This window comes from Heptranchias perlo, chromosome 1 (genome assembly GCF_035084215.1).
Source record: "Heptranchias perlo isolate sHepPer1 chromosome 1, sHepPer1.hap1, whole genome shotgun sequence".
Taxonomy (NCBI): Eukaryota; Metazoa; Chordata; class Chondrichthyes; order Hexanchiformes; family Hexanchidae; genus Heptranchias; species Heptranchias perlo.
This window is the reverse complement of record NC_090325.1, coordinates 147,624,663-147,644,831: the sequence shown is the minus strand read 5'-3', so window position 1 is coordinate 147,644,831 and position 20,169 is coordinate 147,624,663. Positions and strand designations below refer to the sequence as shown.

Below are 20,169 nucleotides of genomic sequence, written 5' to 3'. Positions count from 1 at the left end.
TGGGTCCCTTAGAGGCTGAGACAGGAGAAATTATAATGAGGAATGAGGAAATGGCAGAGACGTTAAACAAATATTTTGTATCTGTCTTCACAGTAGAAGACACAAAAAGCATACCAGTAATAGTGGGGAACTAAGGGGTAAATGAGAGTGAGGCAGTTAAAACAATTAATATCACTAGAGAAAAAGTACTGGACAAACTAATGGGACTAAAAGCCAACAAATCCCCTGGATCTGATGGCCTAGATCCTAGGGTTCTAAAAGAGGTGGCTGCAGAGATAGTGGATGCATTGGTTATGATCTTCCAAAATTCTCCAGATTCTGGAATGGTCCGAGTGGACTGAAAGGCAGCAAATGCTTCCCTGCTATTCAAGAATGGAGGGAGAGAGAAAACAGGGAACTATAGGCCAGTTAGCCTGACATCAGTCATCGGGAAAATGCTGGAATCCATTGTTAAGGAAGTGGTAACTGGGCACTTAGACTATCATAATATGATTAGGCAGAGTTAACATGGTTTTATTAGCATGGATATAGGATTGGTTAACAGACAGAAAACAGAGTAGGGATAAACAGGTCATTCTCAGGTTGGCAGGCTGTAACTAACGGGATGCCGCAAGGATCGGTGCTTGGGCCTCAGCTATTTACAATCCATATCAATGACTTAGATGAAGGGACCGAGTGTAATGTATCCAAGTTTGTTGACGATACAAAGCTAGGTGGGAAAGTAAGCTGTGAGGAGGACACAAAGGCGGGGAGGCAGCGGGAGGAATGATTGGGTGCATGGATAACACGCCCAATAAAATCTGTGTGTTTCCCACGCTATCGCGGGTCAATTGGAGCCACTTAATGTGGCATCGGGTTTGCCACTCGAAAGCTGTGCAGCGGGCGGACTGCGCATCCACAACACAGGCTGTCAGCTGGAGGAGCTTTATTTAAAGGGGCAGTCCTCCAATGGCTGCTCCTGGAGCAAACACCCACACACCACAATGGAGCACCACAGGGGAAAGCCAGCTCCAAGATTTCGCGATGCCTCACTCCTGGTGCTACTGGATGGGGTGAGGAGGAGGAGGGATGTCTTCTATCTCGCGGATGGTAGGAAGTAGCCTGCCTTTGCCACCAAGAAGGCCTGGGTCGAGGTGGCAGAGGAGGTCACCAACAGCAGTAACATCTCCCGCACCTGGATCCAGTGCAGGAAATGCTTCAATGACCTAACTAGGTCAACCAAAGTGAGTACACTTACTGATTCTCCTCCATTCCGTCTTCCACATCACTGCCCCCACCCCATAACTCATTTTGCACTGCCAACACTACTCTATCACATCATTCCTCACACCCACTTAAGGCTCATCCTCAACTTTCCTGCACTTCCTCACCTCCTCATTAGTCATCCCACCACTACCACTCAACCTAATCCTAATAGTGTCATGGCTCTGTCTCATACTCACCCTCTGATGCATCTCTTTCATGGTCAGCCTCACCCAAACCAATGCATTCATCGGTGGCCACGTCACCATCACTCACTCACGCATCTCTACTTTCTCCCCTTATAGGAGAAGAGAGCGCAAAATGTATGGGAGAGGGCGAGGACCGGAGGGCGGCCATAACAGATCGTCGTCCTCACAGGCGTGGAGCAGGAGGCGCGGGAGCTCAGCTGCACCCTCGAGTGCCTGTCCGTCGGGGACGCCAAGACTGGCACCCGACAAACGGCTGGTGAGAGAATTTTAACATTCAGCACAATAACAATTGATGTTAACATGTCCCGCCATTTTCAGCACCTCAGTATGCTCATCGCAATATGACACATCCATGGTGACGCTTAATATTGCCTTCTGTTCTCTTACAGGGCCTTCAGCGACCTCTGTGATGGCAGAGGGTGATTCCTCAGAGGACCTGCCGGACTCTGAGGGTGTGCCGTCACATCTGAGCGAGCCATCCACCAGCGCAGATATTCACACCTTGGTGGGTCCCAGTCCGCAGTTAGTTGGGGTCGCACATGGTGAGTTACCACACACGGGAGCACGAACAGACACTGGTGGCAGGTGGGAGCATTCCACTCCAGGCTCTGCTCAGCTGGATGCAGATGCTGAACCTTGGGGGCCATCTATTAAAAGGAGAATGATCGAGGGGCAGCAGCACATTTGCGAGGTGCTGGAACAGGAGCCACGCGCACTCTCCACAATAGCATAGAGGATGGAGGAGTCCAACTCTTGCATGAGTGGAATGGTGGCACAGGTACGGGAGGGAATCTCTGAGATAGTGTCACAGGGATGTGATGGCATCTCTGACATACTGTCGCGGGTAAGTGCGGGAATGTCTGCGATGGAGGGAAGGCTAACTTCCACGGAGCTTCAAGCACGGCTCACAAATGAGTCCATTCAGCCCCTGACAATGGCCGTTCGGACTCACGGTGTACAACATTCTGCCACCTTAAACAGGCAGGCAGATACACTAACACTGGCCTTACAAGGCTTCACAAATGTCCTCCAAACTGTCGTCCACCAGAGTGGTAGGAGTGATGTGGGCCTGGCCCAGGGGAGGGATGATGGCGAAAGGAGACATGGAAGTGGGGACACCACTCAAAGTGCTCCCACATCTCACCCGTTGCCCCCCTCTCAACCAGTACCCGCAATGCTGCCTCCTCTCCAGGTGGTCGAGTCTGCCCCTGCACAGGTGCAGGTGGAGCAGTCTTTGGCGGGGCCCTCACAGACACCAAAACCCAGAGAACGTAGGCCCAAAGCATCTAATCGGTCAGGGCATGAACAAGAGCAACCTGCCACTATCTCTGCTGCAGCCACAGGGGAAGCAACACGTAGAAGCAGTCGGAAGCGAAAGGCGAAAGTTTTGTAAGCACAAAGGGGATGCACAAGGGTGTTTGACGGTTGGTCATGATTTTTATTTATATTAGCTTTTTGTTAAACTTACATTAAATATTATTATTGTCACCACTACTGCAACGTCTTGGCCATTCTTGACTGGCTTCTGTAATAAGGCCCTTTCATGAGGTTCACCATGAACGCCCACACTTGATGCCACCCATTGGGTCACTGTACAGTGGGTGTATGTGTAGTTGCAGGACTGTTTTGTGTGGGGGTGGGGGGAGGGGGGGGGGGGAGGCTGGTGTTGGCGCTGCTCTATCCAGATGGTGAGGACTGGACTCTTCACGCTGTCTGATAGTAGGAGAACCGTTCACATATCAGTTACTCCCTGGCCTCACGAGCAGCCAGGTGAGCCGCTGTTCTGCCCAAGGGTTGCACCTCCTCCTCATCCTCCTCCACCTCCTCCTCAACGTGGGTAGCAGATGTGGATGGGGCCTCCTCCAGCGGCACCCCTCTCTGTTGTGCCATGTCCACGGCTATAATGCGTCCCACTCTGTCTGGTGTGTATTGAAGCATTCCCCCAGAATGATCAAGGCACCGGATGTGCATCTTGAGCAGCCCTATAGCATACTCAATTGTAGACCTAATAGTGATGTGGCTGTCGTTATATCGACGCTGTTGCTCGGAGATGGAATTCCTCAGAGATTTCATGAGCCATTTGTGCAGGGGGTATCCCTTATCCCCGAGGAGCCAGCCCTTAGGGGTGTTCGGTGCTTGGAAGAGAGGCGGGATGTTGGTCTCCCGGAGGATGAAGGAATCGTGGCAGCTGCCAGGGAATCCGGTGCACATGTGAAGGAATCTCTTGCGGTGGTCACAAACGAACTGAGTGTTGATGGAGTGATAGCCCTTCCTGTTGATGAACAGTCCTGGCTCGTGTGGAGGTGCTCGTATTGCTATATGGGTGCAATCGATTACACTCTGCACCCGTGGGAAGCCAGCCACAGCGTGGAATCCCACTGCCCTCTCCGTCTGGTTGAGGTTGTCCATGGGGAAATTGACATAGTGCGAAGCCCTGCGAAACAAGCCGTCGGTGACCTGACTTATGCACTTGTGTGCAGATGACTGAGAGGCCTCGGTGATGTCCCCAGTGGCACCCTGGAATGATCCGGAGGTGAAGAAGTCGAGGGCAGTGGTGACTTTGACAGCGGCAGGTAAGGAGATGCTGCTCGGCCCAGCCGGGAGCAGCTCAGCATGAAGGAGGCTGCAGATGTCTGCGACTACCTGACGACTGACTCTGAGCCTCCGTATGCACTGCTCCTCAGAGAGGTCCAGGAAGCTGAGCCTCGGTCTGTAGACCCTGTTGCGAGGGTAGTGCCTCCCGCGACGTCACTCTCTCTGTTGATGCCCTCTGTGCTCTTGTGCAGGTGCCTGTGGCGCAGCCCTGTGTTGTGGAGCTCCACGTGGCGGAGGTGGACACTGTGCCTGGCGAGGCTGGTGATGTTGCTCGTCCTCGGATGTAGTGGTGAATGCAGCCATGGCGCCCCCCCCCGCCCCTCCATCCTGACAGTGTGAGTTTGAGGGGGTCCGCAAATAGTTGGATATGTTTGCACAGCACAATTTTGGGTGGAAAGTAAGAGTTTTAAGTAAAAACACAAAGGTCTTGCAGCCAAAACTTTGTCTGAAAAGACAGTGTGCCCTGCCGCAATAAATTATGTGTTCTCCCCACCTGTCAAATAAGCATATGCATCTCCCACTGGCTGCTGGTTGAAACACGTCTTTTGCAACAGGGAGTGTTTCTCACAGCACGGGAAACACGCTGAGGATGCTTCAAAATCACACCCTGCCAAAATGTCGAGTCAATCAAGTAGTTCAAGTACCTCAACTATCTGACAAACTATGTAAATTATCAGCCCGCCGGCTTTAATTGCCGGTGGGACTTCCGTATTCAGGAAGCGCGCGCGCACCTGGACTCGTTACTGGGGAACCCGGAAGTCAGCGAGTTGGAGCCAGGCTCCGAACCCGCTCGGCATTTCGGCGATCTTTGGAGCCCCCCCGCCCCCCCAAGCACCCGCTCCTTCACCCGAAAATCGGACCCAAAAAGTCTGCAAAGGGATATAGACAGATTAAGCGAGTGGGCAAGAAGATGGCATATGGAGTATAATGTGGGGAAATTTGAGGTTATTCACTTTGTTAGGAAGAATAGAAAAACAGAATATTTTTTAAATGGTGAGAAGCTATTAAATGTTGCTGTTCAGAGAGACTTGGGTGTCCTCGTACAAGAAATACAAAAATTTGTATGCAGGTACAGCAGGCAATTAGGAAAGCAAATGGCATGTTGGTCTTTATTGCAGTACAAGAGTAAGGAAGTCTTACTACAGTTGTACAGGGCTGGTGTACTGCGTACAGTTTTGGTCTCCTTATCTAAGGAAGGATATACTTGCCTTGGAAGTGGTGCAACAAAGGTTCACTAGATTAATTCCTGGGATGAAAGGGTTGTCCTATGAAGACAGGTTGAGAAGAATGGGCCTCTACTCTCTGGAGTTTAGAAGAATGAGAGGTGATCTCATTGAAACATATAAGATTATGAGGGGGCTTGACAGAGTAGATGCTGAGAGATTGTTTCCCCTGGCTAGAGAGTCTAGAATTAGGGGGCATAGTCACAGGATAAGGGGGAGGTCATTAAAGACCGAGATGAGGAGGAATTTCTTCATGCAGAGGGTTGTGAATCTTTGGAATTCTCTACCCCAGAGGGCTCTAGATGCTGAGTCATTGAATACATTCAAAGCTGAGATGGATAGATTTTTGGACTCTAGGGGAATCAAGGGATATGGGGATCGGGCAGGAAAGTGGAGTTGAGGTCGAAGATCGGCCACGATCTGATTGAAGGCAGAGTAGGCTCGAGGGGCCGTATGGTCTACTCCTGCTCCTATTTCTTATGTTCTTATGTTCCTATGTTCCAGGGTGCAGACCCAGGAAAATCCCCTCTTATATGAATGGAATCTTTCTATTTTACATCTGTTGTGCCGTGCTACAAAGTAACTCCGGCAGAGCATGCAAATGTTATGAAAAAGTAAGCAGGCAGAAAACCAATTATTTTCAACACTCGGGGCCGAGGTGTGATGGCCAGGATCAACTCCCAGATTTAAGAAAATATTAGCTTAGTGGATTGGATTCTACATACAGGGACTGAATGATGTCTTTGGTGTATATCAGAGCAATGGAATTAGATATGGTTAAACTGAATTGGGGGCGGTTAGTCAGATTGGAATTAGATATGGTGAAAGTGAATAGGGAGCTATTAACCAGATTGGAATTAGGTATGGTGAAAGTGAAAAGGGAGCGATTAGTCAGATTGGAATTAGATATGGTGAAAGTGAATAGGGAGCGATTATTCAGATTGGAATTATGTATGGTGAAAGTGAAAAGGCAGCAATTAGTCAGATTGGAATTAGATATGGTGAAAGTGAATAGGGTGTGGTTAGCTACAATGGAATTAGATATGGTGAAAGTGAATAGGGAGCTGTTAGCCAGATTGGAATTAGATATGATGAAAGTGAATAGAGAGCGATTAGTCAGATTGGAATTGGATATGGTGAAAGTGAATAGGTAGCGATTAGTCAGATTGGAATTGGATATGGTGAAAGTGAATAGGGAGCGATTAGTCAGATTGGAATTGAATATGGTGAAAGTGAATAGGGAGCGATTAGTCAGATTGGAATTAGATATGGTGAAAGTGAATAGGGAGCAATTAGCCAGATTGGAATTGGATATGGTGAAAGTGAATAGGGAGCGATTAGTCAGATTGGAATTGAATATGGTGAAAGTGAAAAGGGAGCGATTAGTCAGATTGGAATTGAATATGGTGAAAGTGAATAGGGAGCGATTAGTCAGATTGGAATTAGATATGGTGAAAGTGAATAGGGTGTGGTTAGCTACATTGGAATTAGATATGGTGAAAGTGAATAGGGAGCAATCAGCCAGATTGGAATTAGATATGGTGAAAGTGAATAGGGAGCGATTAGTCAGATTGGAATTAGATATGGTGAAAGTGAATAGGGAGCAATTAGCCAGATTGGAATTAGATATGGTGAAAGTGAATAGGGTGTGGTTAGCTACATTGGAATTAGATATGGTGAAAGTGAATAGGGAGCTGTTAGCCAGATTGGAATTAGATATGGTGAAAATGATTAGGGTGTAGTTAGCTACATTGGAATTAGACATTGGAAGCCATTGTCTTTGGTACCCGCCACAAACTCTGTTCCCTAGCCATTCCTCTCCCTGGTCATTGTCTGAGGCTGAACCAGGCTGTTCTCAACCTTGGCATCATATTTGACCCTGAGATGAGCTTCCGACCACATGTCCACTCCATCAAAAAGACCGCCTACTTCCAACTCCGTAACATTGCTCCTCTCCACCCCACCTCAGCTCATCAGCTGCTGAAACCCTCGTCCATGCCCTTGTTACCTCTAGGCTTGATTATTCCAATGCTTTCCTGGCAAGCCACCCATCTCCACCCTCCATAAACTTGAGCTCATCCAAAACTCCTCTGCCGTGTCCTAACTCACACCAAATCCTGTTCACCCATCACCCCGGTGCTCGCTGAGCTACATTGGCTCCCGGTCCAGGAACGCCTCGATTTTAAAATTCCCATCCTTGTTTTCAAATCCCACCATGGCCTCGCACCATCCTATCTCTGTAACCTCCTCTAGCCCTACAACCCTCCGAGATCTCTGCGATCCTCCAATTCTTGCCTCTTGCGCATGCCCGATTTTAATTGCTCCACCATTGGCGGCCTTGCCTTCAGCTGCCCAGGCCCTAAGTTCCGGAATTCCCTTTCTAAACCTGTCCGCCTCTCTACTTCTCTCTCCTCCTTTAAGACGTTCCTTAAAACCTATCATTTTGACTAAGCTATTGGTCACCTGTCCTAATATGTGGCTCGATGTCAAATTTTGTTTGAAAATCATTCCTGTGCAGCGCCTTCGGATGTTTGACTACATTAAAGGCGCTATATAAATATAAGTTGTTGTTGTTGTTGTTGTGGACATGATGGAAGTATATAGGGAGCGATTAGTGAGATTGGAATTAGGATATGGTGAAAGTGAATTGGGAGCGATTGGAATTAGGATATGGTGAAAGTGAATAGGGAGCGATTGGTGAGATTGGAATTAGGATATGGTGAAAGTGAATAGGGAGCTCAGTTTGGGTTCCGCCAGGCCACTCGGCTCCAGACCTCATTACAGCCTTGGTCCAAACATGGACAAAAGAGCTGAATTCCAGAGGTGAGGTGAGAGTGACTGCCCTTGACATCAAGGCAGCATTTGACCGAGTGTGGCACCAAGGAGCCCTCGTAAAATTGAAGTCAATGGGAATCAGGGGGAAAAATCTCCAGTGGCTGGAGTCATACCTAGCACAAAGGAAGATGGTAGTGGTTGTTGGAGGCCAATCATCTCAGCCCCAGGGCATTGCTGCAGGAGTTCCTCAGGGCAGTGTCCGAGGCCCAACCATCTTCAGCTGCGTCATCAATGACCTTCCCTCCATCATAAGGTCAGAAATGAGGATGTTCGCTGATGATTGCACAGTGTTCAGTTCTATTCGCAACCCCTCAAATAATGAAGCAGTCCGAGCCCACGTGCAGCAAGACCTGGACAAGATCCAGGCTTGGGCTGATAAGTGGCAAGTAACATTCACGCCAGACAAGTGCCAGGCAATGACCATCTCCAACAAGAGAGAGTCTAACCCCCTCCATGACATTCAACGCCATTACCATCGCCAAATCCCCCACCATCAACATCCTGGGGGTCACCATTGACCAGAGACTTAACTGGACCAGCCATATAAATACTGTGGCTACAAGAGCAGATCAGAAGCTGGGTATTCTGCGGTGAGTGACTCACCTCCTGACTCCCCAAAGCCTTTCCACCATCTACAAGGCACAAGTCAGGAGTGTGATGGAATACTCTCCACTTGCTTGGATGAGTGCAGCTCCAACAACACTCAAGAAGCTCGACACCATCCAGGACAAAGCAGCCCGCTTGATTGGCACCCCATCCACCACCCTAAACATTCACTCCCTTCACCACCGGCGCACTGTGGCTGCAGTGTGTACCATCTACAGGATGCACTGCAGCAACTCGCCAAGGCTTCTTTGACAGCACCACCCAAACCTGCGACCTCTACCACCTAGAAGGACAAGAGCAGCAGGCACATGGGAACAACACCACCTGCACGTTCCCCTCCAAGTCACACACCATCCCGACTTGGAAATATATCACCGTTCCTTCATCGTCGCTGGGTCAAAATCCTGGAACTCCCTTCCTAACAGCACTGTGGGAGAACCTTCACCACACGGACTGCAGTGGTTCAAGAAGGCGGCTCACCATCACCTTCTCAAGGGCAATTAGGGATAGGCAATAAATGCCGGCCTCGCCAGCGACGCCCACATCCCATGAACGAATAAAAAAATATGGTGAAAGTGAATAGGGAGCAATTAGTGAGATTGGAATTAGATATGGTGAAAGTGAATAGGGAGCGATTAGTGAGATTGGAATTCTATACTTGCACTGGGGGATATATTCATTTGGAGCCAGTTGCACAAAGTTGGTGCTGCCGAACTGTGGAAAAGCAGCCCATGCTGTACCAGGTATGAGAAAGAACTGGTGTTATAGAGGGGCAATTGATTGATGGAGTTTTTAGAAAGCAAGTTGTGTCCAGGAAAAAAAAGAAGGCATATGTTCTGGGTAGAATACAATTTGCTCCTTCAGTTTCTGCCCTCCCTCCCACAGGCTCTGTAACTGGAGAGAAATTAAACATTCTTAATTGCCTTGAGTTATATGTCTTCCATTATTCACTCGTCATCTGCAAGTCTGGGAATGCTAACAATGCATCTCAAAGTAGTGGTCTCAAGCAGAACGAGTAAAGCATGTGCTACGATATATCATAAATTTTGAGCAGCTCTGCTCTTGGCACAGAACATTGCTCAATTGGAGTGAGTTTTGTTTAGAAAAAATCAGGCACGGAGGTTAGAGTGTCCGATTTGCAGTGCACACGATTTTCTAGTAGCCAATTTGAAATCAGGAACACCACAAATTGGTTGTGCTAACCTCTGTGCCTGAAAAGGAAAAATTTGCAGGGCTATGGGGACAGAGTAGGGGAATGGGACTAATTGGATAGCTCTTTCAAAGAGCCAGCCAAATGGCCTGCTTCTGTGCTGTATGATTCTATGATGCTCTGATCTATGCTCCTGTTGAGTGAAGCTCAATGCCAGGAGAGCCTTGCAGGATTTACCCTTATAGATTCAGCTATTTTTTCAGACTCTAAGGGGCAAAGAGGGGGACGAATTTTTGAAATGTGTTCAGGATAACTTTCTTAACCAGTACAGATGGCCGAGGTACTAAATTTGTATCTAAACTAAAGTTGGATCTGTCTTTACCAAGGAAGAAGATGCTGTCAGAGTCTCAGAAAAGAAAGATATAGCTGTGATACTGGATGGGCTAAAAATTGATAAAGAAGAGGAACTTGAAAGGCCAGCTGTACTTAAAGTAGATAAGTCACCCGGTCCGGATGGGATATATCCTAGGTTGCTGAGGGAAGTAAGGGTGGAAATTGCAGAGGTACTGGCCATAATCTTCCAAACATCCATAGATACGGGGGTGGTGCCAGAGGACTGGGGAATTGCAAATGTTACACCCTTGTTCAAAAAAGGGTGTAAGGATAAACCCAGCAACTATAGGTCAGTCAGTTTAACCTCAGTGGTGGGGAAACTTTTAGAAACGATAATCCGGGACAGAATTAACAGTCACTTGGACGAGTGTGGATTGATTAGGGAAAGCCAGCATGGATTTGTTAAAGGCAAATCGTGTTTAACTAACCTGATACAGAGTTTTTTGATGAGGTAACAGAGAGGGTAGATAAGGGCAATGCAATTGATGTGGTGTATATGGACTTTCAAAAGGCATTTGATAAAATGCCGCACGGTAGGCTTATCATCAAGATTGCGGCCCATGGAATAAAGGGGGCAGTAGCAACTTGGATACAGAATTGGCTAAGGTACAGGAAACAGAGAGTAGTGGTGAACGGTTGTTTTTTGGAGGTGTACAGTGGTGTTCCCCAGGGGTCGGTGCTGGGACCACTGCTTCTCTTGATATATATTAATGACTTGGACTTGGGTGTACAGGGCACAATTTCAAAATTTGCAGATGACACAAAGATTGGAAGAGTAGTAAACAGTGAGAAGGATAGTGATAAATTTCAAGAGGATATAGACAGGCTGGTGGAATGGGTGGACATGTGGCAGATGAAATTTAATGCAGAAAAATGTGAAGTGATACATTTCAGTGGGAAGAACGGGGAGAGGCAATATAAACTAGAGGGCACAAATTTTAAAAGGGGTACAGGAACAGAGAGATCTGGGGTATATGTGCACAAATCGTTGAAGGTGGCAGGGCAGGTTGAGAAAGTGGTTAAAAAGGCATACGGGATCTTGGGCTTTATAAATAGAGGCGCAGAGTACAAAAGTATGGAAGTCATGATGAACCTTTATAAAACACTGGTTTGGCCACAACTGGAGTATTGTGTCCAGTTCTGGGCACCGCACTTTAGGAAAGATGTGAAGGCCTTAGAGAGGGTGCAGAAGAGATTTACTAGAATGATTCCAGGGATGAGGGGCTTTAGTTACGTGGATCGACTGGAGAAGCTGGGGTTGCTCTCCTTGGAACAGAGAGGGTTGCGAGGAGATTTGATAGAGGTATTTAAAATCATATAGGCTCCAGACAGAGTAGATCGAGAGAAACTGTTCCCATTGGCGGAAGGTTCAAGAACCAGAGGACATGGATTAAAGGTGATTGGCAAAAGAACCAAAGGTGATATGAGGAAAAACCTTTTTACACAACGAGTGATTAGGATCTGGAATGCACTGCCTGAGGGGGTGATGGAGGCAGATTCAATCATGGCCTTCAAAAGGGAATTGGATAAGTACTTGAAAGGAAAAAATTTGCAGGGTTACGGGGATAGGGTGGGGGAGTGGGACTAGCTAGATTGCTCTTGCATAGAGCCAGCACGGAATCGATGGGCCGAATGGCCTCCTTCTGTGCTATAACCTTTCTATGATTCTGATGAAGAAACGATACACTTGCCATAGAGGGAGTGCAGCGAAGTTTCACCAGACTGATTCCTGGGATGGCAGGACTGTCGTATGAGGAGAGATTGGGTTGACTAGGCCTGTATTCACTACAGCCTAGAAGAATGAGAGGGGCTCTCATTGAAGCATTTAAAATTCTGACAAGGCTAAACAGACTGGATGCAGGGAGGATGTTTCCCCTGGCTGGGGGATCCAGAATGAGGGGTCACTGTCTCAGGATATGGGGTAGGACATTTAGGATTGAGATGAGGAGAAATTTCTTCACTCAGAGGGTGGTGAAGCTGTGGAATTCTCTACCACAGAAGGCTGTGGAGGCCAAGTCACTAAATATATTTAAGAAGGAGCTAGATAGATTTCTAGACACAAAAGGCATCAAGGGGTATGGGGAGAGAGTGGGAATACGGTATTGAGATAGAGGATCAGCCATGATCATATTGAATGGCGGAGCAGGCTCGAAGGGCCGAATGGCCTACTCCTGCTCCTATTTTCTATGTTTCTATGTCTGAGTCAAATACAATGTAGAGAAAGCACTCGCAAGGTCAGCCATCGGGGTTTGAAGGGGGAAGGTTGGCTGTTGTGGCGGGGAGAGAGAGGCCAAAGGCTTTCTTGAGGGGTCTGGGGAGAGCACTCCTGCTCCTTCTGGCCGACAAGGAATGCTGAGTAAGGCACTCACCTCGTGTAGCTGGTAGCTTCCTCCTCACTTTCACTGCTGGTTTTCCCGACCCCTGGGAAACCTGCGCAGCAGCAGTGAATTTTAAATATGTTAATGAGGTGTCCCTCCACTGTGGGACACTAAGACGGCACGATATTCACCGGCAGTGGGCGTGTGTGTGGCGGATTGGGGATGTGGTCCCTGTATTTAAGTCTTTAACCCTCCCCCACTGCCCCCCCCCCCGACCCTCTCCCGCCAGTCGTTGATAATATTGACGCCTTTGTCTTTACAGCTATAGCACTGTCAGCCTATTTACAGTAGGAGGAAAGGTTAAGCAAATTGAACTTATTTTCTTTGGAAATTAGTCGTCTTTGAGGTGATCTAATTAACGTTTATAACATTACGATGGGAATTGACAAAATTGATGGAAGCAAGTGATTCACACCTGACAGATAATCCTCCAGGCAGTGTGATTTAGTAAAATGCAATTGCAGCTTTGTCCAGATAGAACTGCTCCTCCGGGCCCCACAAAAATAATTTTAACACTTACCTTTTCAGGCCTCTTCTACTGTGCTGCCATGCTTTACTGAGCGAAGCACCATGGCACACGCCCCACCCATTAGGCAGTTAAAATGGCACTGGTTTCCTATGTACGTCATAGGAGCCCAATTTGCATAGATTAATGAGGTTTCTGCCTGATTCAGGCGGGCACCTGGGCTGCCCAGCGGAAGGCCCCAGGAAAAGTGGTGACAGAGTGGAAACGGGACGCTAAGTCCACCATCTCCAGTTTAATTCCGCTGCTGCTCCATTTCTACTGGGCATTTGCAGTTAAAATATCCCCCATTGTCTTTTTTTATGTAAGGGTGCATATCCCTATTTTTCAAGTTATTTTCACCCCTCTTTTATGGCTGCATATAGGGCTGCAAATAGTGACACCACTATTCCCAGTCAGAATGGAGATGATTGGGTAATTCCCCTGTCAATCATGCCTGGAGCCCGCACTGCTGTAGGTGACTGGGTTTGAATATTAAGCATATAATTTGAATTATGTAACTATCCTTCACTCACTGCATGTTGCTGGAGAAATAACCCTGCCCTTATCGGTAGACGTTGCTGTAGTTTCGGTCATGAGTTCCGTTTGATGTAGTACATAGAGACCCTTTTTACATAGACTCTTTTTGCTGAGTAAATGAACTATTTGCTATAGCGCACTGTTTAAATAGACTCTGTTTACTGTTTGCTGAATAAATAGACTTTGTTTACTGTAAAATAGACTGCTTGCTGTAAGTCCTGCCAGAAGTCCCGCCCTGCCTCTACCTCATTGGCTGACACAGTGGGCTCAATTTTCAGAGGGTGGCGGGATGGCAGCGCGGCAAACCAGGCCAATAAAAACTTACTGTTCCCCACGCGATTGTGAGCTAATTGATGGCCCTTAACGTGGCTTCCGGGTTTGCCATCCGAAAGCTGCGCAGTGGGCGGACTGCGCACCCGCATGACAGGCTGTCAGCTGGAGCGTCTGTATTTAAAGGGCCATTGCTTCAATGGCTTTTTCTGGAGCAAAGACCAAGAACACACAGGGCAAGACTGCTCCAAGATTTAATGATGCCTCACTCCAGGTGCTGCTGGCCGGGGTGAGGAGAACAAGGGAACTTGCCACCAAGAAGGCCTGGCTCGAGGTGACAGAGGTCACCAGCAGCAGCAACATCTCACGCACATGGATTCAGTACAGGAAGCGCTTCAATGACCTAACTAGGTCAGCAAAAGTGAATACACTTACTGATTCTCCTGCATTCCGTGTTCCACATCACCCCCCCCACCCCCAAATCATTCTGCACTGCCAAGACTACTACATCACATCACTCATCACGTCCACTTAATCATCCTCAACTTACCTGCACTTCCTCACCTCCCTATTAGTCACCCCACCACTACCACTCACCCCAATCCTCATCCAATGTGATGTCTCTGTCTCATACTCACTCTCTGATGCACCTCTTTCACAGTCAGCCTCACCCAAACCAATGCATTCATCGGTTGGCCACTTCACCGTCATTCACTCACACGTCTGTACTTTCTCCCCTTTTAGAAGAGAGTTCAGGATGCACGCGAGAGGGCGAGGACTGGAGGGGGGCCACAACAAATAGTGGTCCTCACAGGTACGGAAGAGGCGGCCCTGCAGATCAGCCGTACCCTTGAGTGCCTGTCCGTCGGGGACGTTGAGACTGGCACCCCACAAAAGTCTGGTGACACAACTTTAACATTCATCACACACAACATGAATTGATGTTAACAATGCTTGGCATGTTGAACACCTCAGTATGCTCATCGCAACATGACACATCTGTGATGATGCTTAATATCGCCTTCTGTTCTCTTACAGGCCATTCAATGACCACAGTGACGGCAGAGGGCTATTCCTCAGAGAAGCTCCAGACTAGCCATCTACCAGCACAGATACTCACACCTCAGTGGGTCCTAGTAATCAGTTAGGTGGGTTGGCACCTGGTGAGTCACCACACACAAGTGAGCACGAGCAGACATTGGTGGCAGGGGCAGCTGTGGAGAGTCCGCGTCGGTGGGCACACTCCTCTCCAGGCTCTGCTCAGCTGGACGCAGATGCTGAAACCCGGGGGCCATCCTTTAAAAGGAGAATGATCGAGGGGCAGCAGCACATTTGCGAGGTACTGGAACATGTGCCACGCACACCCTCCACAATAAGATGGAGGAGTCCAACTCCTGCATGAGTGGTACAGCAGGTATGGGAGTCATTGCACCCCCCAATCCTGATGGTGTCAGTTTGAGGGGGTCCGGAAAGTTGGTCAATATGTGTAAACTGAACAATTCTGAGTGGAAACTCAGTCTAAACAAAAAGAACTCCCAGCCAAAAGTTTGTCTGAGAGAACTGAGTGCCCCGCTGAAATAACTCACCTTTCATCCCCATCTGTCAAACAGGGATTTAAATGTCCAAATGGCTGCGGCCAGAAACACAGCTCCTTCAACATAGAGTGTTTCACACAGGATGGGAATCATGCTGAGGCAGAATTAAAATCCTTGCCGTGCCTCAATTACATAAAATTAAGTTAACAACTTTAACTATCTTAACGACCGCTTTAAATATCAGTTCGCTGGCTTTAATTGCCGGCAGGACATCCGGATTCCTGAAGTGCGCACGCAGGTACGTCTGTGTGAAACGCAGAAGTTGGCAGGTTGGAGCTGGCTTTCTTTCCCGCTCCGGATTTTCCTGATTTTCATTGCCCCCGCCCCCAATGCATCTGGACTTCCATTTGAAAATTGAGGCCAGTGCAACTCATTGGCTAACACAGTGGTGTCAACAGACACTCTGCTCTTTTACTTCTCTTCATGGGCCAGCATGCAATCACCCAAGAGGGCAGGCAGGTGATCTGTTCCCAGCCCTCTACCAACACTGTTTAGAGCTGGTTACTAGGAGTTACATAAAAGGAAGAGAAATAACTTTTCCCTCTTTGATTTTTCCTTCCTAGCCTCTGCTCAGCATCTCTCCATATAGTGATACAGCTGGAATGGGCAAAAAGCCACCATTCCCCAATAAGCTGCGTGGTCATGCCATTTGTAGGTCAATCCTAGAGTTCAGAAGTCATCTGCGGAACATATGGAGCGAGAATCCTGGAGCACAAATAAGTGTGAGGAAAGATTCAGCAAAAAGTAAGTGCAGGTGGTAATAACAGCATATATTTTTATAGGGGTTTGAACAAATCACATAAAAGACAATCCATCTTACCTGTCCATCAGTTCCAATGGTGCCTCCACAGTCAGTCAGGAGTTCAGACATGTCGTAGTAGCTTGTGAACTCCCAGAGACATGCTTCAAGGTTGAGGTTACGGTAGAATCGGAGTGTACTGGCAGAACGCAGAACGTTGCTGTATTGATATGGAGATGTTTCTCCAATCACCTCAGGGTTCTTTGTTGCATCATTAATGAAGCCATAACGAGTGGAGACTTCATTATGATCCAAAAGGTTGGAGCATTTGTGGTTACCAACCCGGGTGCCATCCGGGCTTAGGGTCAACTCAAAGTTGGACAGTGGCCTAGATGAGATGACAGGAAGCATGCCTGAAATTTAAAAGGAAGTCAGTTAGCATGTGGTACAGAAGAGATCATTCTAACTGCAAGATTATCACATTACAAATGCGGTTACAGACATTCAAAAATCTTGGCAAAGTCTACACCTCGAAGTAAAAGGAACCAATGTCAGTGTGAAAGCTCGGCTGCCAAACAGTTGGACACTTTGATTTGACTAATTGAGACTACACAATTACATGCCTGATGGATTACACTAAAACCCCTGAGCTTTATAACCTACTAATAAACTACTTTTGTAATCTCTGAGGCTACATTTCAAAAGAGACAAAATCCTAACTTTTTATCTTGCAAATGGAATTTCAGGCTGGGGTTTTCCACTGCACAAAGCTAAATTCTGAACCAAGCAGAGCATTGTGAAGGGGAGCACATGATACAAAAAAGTTCTATGGTTGGAGAAATATAGCTGGATTGAGGATAAATTGGCTGTTTTATTAGGGTCGAGGCTAATCTGCATTTATGATGATCAAACTGCGGCTTCTATTTATTATGAGTTGTTCGTCAGCTTCAAAATTCTGGTCTAAGCCATGACTGGCAGTACAATTCTCGACATGGCTGTTCCACTGGGGCTGGTCTTACCCTGGAAAGTACTATCGTACACTTAATGTGTTTGTGTCAAATCCCTTTCTCCACTATTTTAAAAGAGGCAATAACCAATTTAAAATAGTGGAGAGAGGAATTTCCTACGATTGTGTATGACAACTTTGTTCACAATAAATTCCTAATTCTACTTTATACACCAGAAAACTGGTCCTGATGCTCCAAATGTTAATCTATCTTTTCATCCTGATGCTCCAAATGTTAATCTATCTTTTCATTTTTGATGTGAATGGATTGGCTGTGTTTTCCGTTGTTATTGTTGACAATCAACTGTACTAGGTTACAAAGGTGTGTTTGTGAGTTAGTTTTATAATCCATTGGTGTTTATTGGCAGGCTGAGGCATCTTGTGTATCACATAGCTCTCGGTGGCGCAAAACGGGCAGTATCGCAACGGGCCGCTTGTTATTCACCTGCCTGGTATTCAGTTCCATTGAAATCAATGATATTGAATATTGGACGAGGGGTATAATCGGCAACCCATGCAATACCAGCCTTTTTGCAAAACCCAAGATTAATTTTTACCCCTTTCTCTATTGCCAATTTTCTCCCTCTCTCTTCTATTGATAATACTTTGATCAATGGTCCTCCGATCTATACTCTCTTGTTCCTTCTAAGTTTGAAATATGTCAGCCTTCACACTCTTCGTCCTCCCTACATTGTCACAGTCCTTCTTTCCCGGGATCTCAAAGATACAGAATGCCTTAACCCCACCGTCTTTCCTCCTTCCTTTTAAAACCCAAGCTTAGTGTCACCTAATCACTACTTTCTCATTTACCTCATCTTCCCTTTTATGGTTTTAGCCTTGGCATATCCTGTCCTAAGAGCAGTGGCTCTTTACCTGTTTCTTAATAAATATGAAAATAAAAAAAAATTAACAGTTGAGCTTCATAGTTGCTGATATTTTTCTTATTCTCAAAATAGACCAGTGGAGCTGGAAGGACTGATGTTAAAAGGCAGCAACCAGAAGCACGGAAGTTTAAACAGGAACAATATATGCAGGACATTAGTCAAACACAACTGTAAAGATGCACTTACCATCCATGTGAGGCATTGTCACAGTTAGTTTGATAAGGTTTGGATGGTCAGGGTCGTCTGAGCCAGTGTAACGTAACTTTGCAGAAAAAGGCTCCGCGCCGACTGCCCCCGGCACACGCGACTGGCAAAGACCTACAAACACAACATCCACACAAGATTTTCAGGCTGTGATCAGCTAAAGCATTGAAGGAGTCCTATTCCTCATGAAGGAGCACAAGTGAGTATGTGTTGGGCTGAACTCTATCGTGTTAGCATCATTGGCACACCATGTCTTGAAGTACTGTTTAAAGTATGATACACGGTGACCAAAAAAACACTTATACACTATTAGGATTTATTAACAGTAGGAGGCACACGGTACGGCAACAGTGTTCATCTTGAAGTTGCGTACCAATTATTGATAATTTTATTATTCAAATAGATTTTCAGGACTTCTAGTTCAGAGCATCAGAATTCTGAAAAGAACTTTAAAGAGTGGAATTAATTTTTTAATCAAAAAGTTCTTCAGAATACTAATGTCACTGTGGCCGATCAAAGTTTAAAGCAGGAGCAGAGCACTGTGTGATAAGTCGATTACGTCATAAGTATAAAAGCCAAGGCCCTGAAATTATACCGTGGGATACTAGCGTACAAATGATTAACACACTTGTTTGAAATTCTTCTCCCTGCTATTTATTTGGTGCAGCATCAGTTATGCATGTATACTTATAAAACACAATGAGGAATGAAGTCTCTATTAGTAAGTGCTACACTATTTGTAAGTTGAAGAGAAAGTCACAGAGGGTGAACTCAAAAGCTGCGTGAAAATGGTTCCAACTTTGCATTTTTAAACATACCAGTTCTCTCTGTTCATTGAACAGAGGCTTTTACAATTGCGTGGAGTTATAAAAAGGTGTGCCCGGAATTCCAGGGGGATTCTCCGGTGGGAGATCAGCGAAACCTCTGAAGAAATGGTGTAAACGGCCATTGACATCATTTCTCCAGGGATTCCGCTGAAGGTGTGGGAGAACATGGTTGGAATTCAAGGTCAGGACATTTTGGATGTGGCCTGTTAGTCATAATGCTAGAACGATGAGCTATTAACTACATAATCTAATTTAATTTTATCAGTTTTGACCAGCTTTCACACTCTATCCCAATGGAGTGAGTTCAACTTTCACGGGACTGGGGCTGGCACGAAACGCTGGCCAGGTGAAGAGGCTCCTTCTTGCAGGTGTGTCTCCTGCTGAGAACTGACCCGCCTCCCCAATGGACATATAGTTTGCCGTCTCTCGTGGTCCAGGCCCACATTTGGGGAATGTCCATTTGGATGTGGTGCCAGAGGGCACTGGCCAAGCAATAAATCAACGCTCTTGGGAAAAGGGGAGAGGGGAAAAATGAAGAAAATTAGTGAAATGTTTTTTTAAAAAGAGGAAAAGGGAAGGAGGTTGGTGAAAAGATTTCAAAATGAGGCATTCAAATCTTGGTATTTTGCTCCTGCCTGCTTACCATCTTCCTTGCTGATTGTACTGATGGGACTGAGAAGCTCCAGACCGGCTTCACCACCGGCAGTGAAAGCCCGGGCAGCGCACTGCACCCTGGAGCCTGCCTGGAAGTAGATAGAGTCTAAAGTGATGATTTTGGTGCTGCTGAAGAATGTGTTTGAGTCCACTTCACGCATGGGGCTGGTCACTCCGTCCAGGCCACTAGGAGCACTGACAAGCCAGCGGTAGTGGGTCAAAGTATCGTTGATATTCTCAGCCGAACAGATCGAGCCGGTCTTATCATAGTCTGCATATTTTGGATTGCAGGCCTGCATAACAGAAAAAAAAGTGTA

At 46.8% G+C, this 20,169-nt stretch overlaps 1 protein-coding gene across 1 annotated transcript in view; it reads right to left on the bottom strand.

Moving 5' to 3' along the window:
- The window catches only part of frem3 (Fras1 related extracellular matrix 3), a 197,075-nt gene that overhangs the window by 23,787 nt on the left and 153,119 nt on the right, over positions 1–20,169 (bottom strand). Inside the window, exons 14-16 of the mRNA XM_067982755.1 lie at positions 19,842–20,145; positions 18,354–18,485; positions 16,359–16,690 (exon numbers count right to left, since the gene is read on the bottom strand). Of these exons, the coding sequence (XP_067838856.1) occupies positions 16,359–16,690; positions 18,354–18,485; positions 19,842–20,145 (768 nt within the window). The remainder of the gene's footprint in view (positions 1–16,358; positions 16,691–18,353; positions 18,486–19,841; positions 20,146–20,169) is intronic.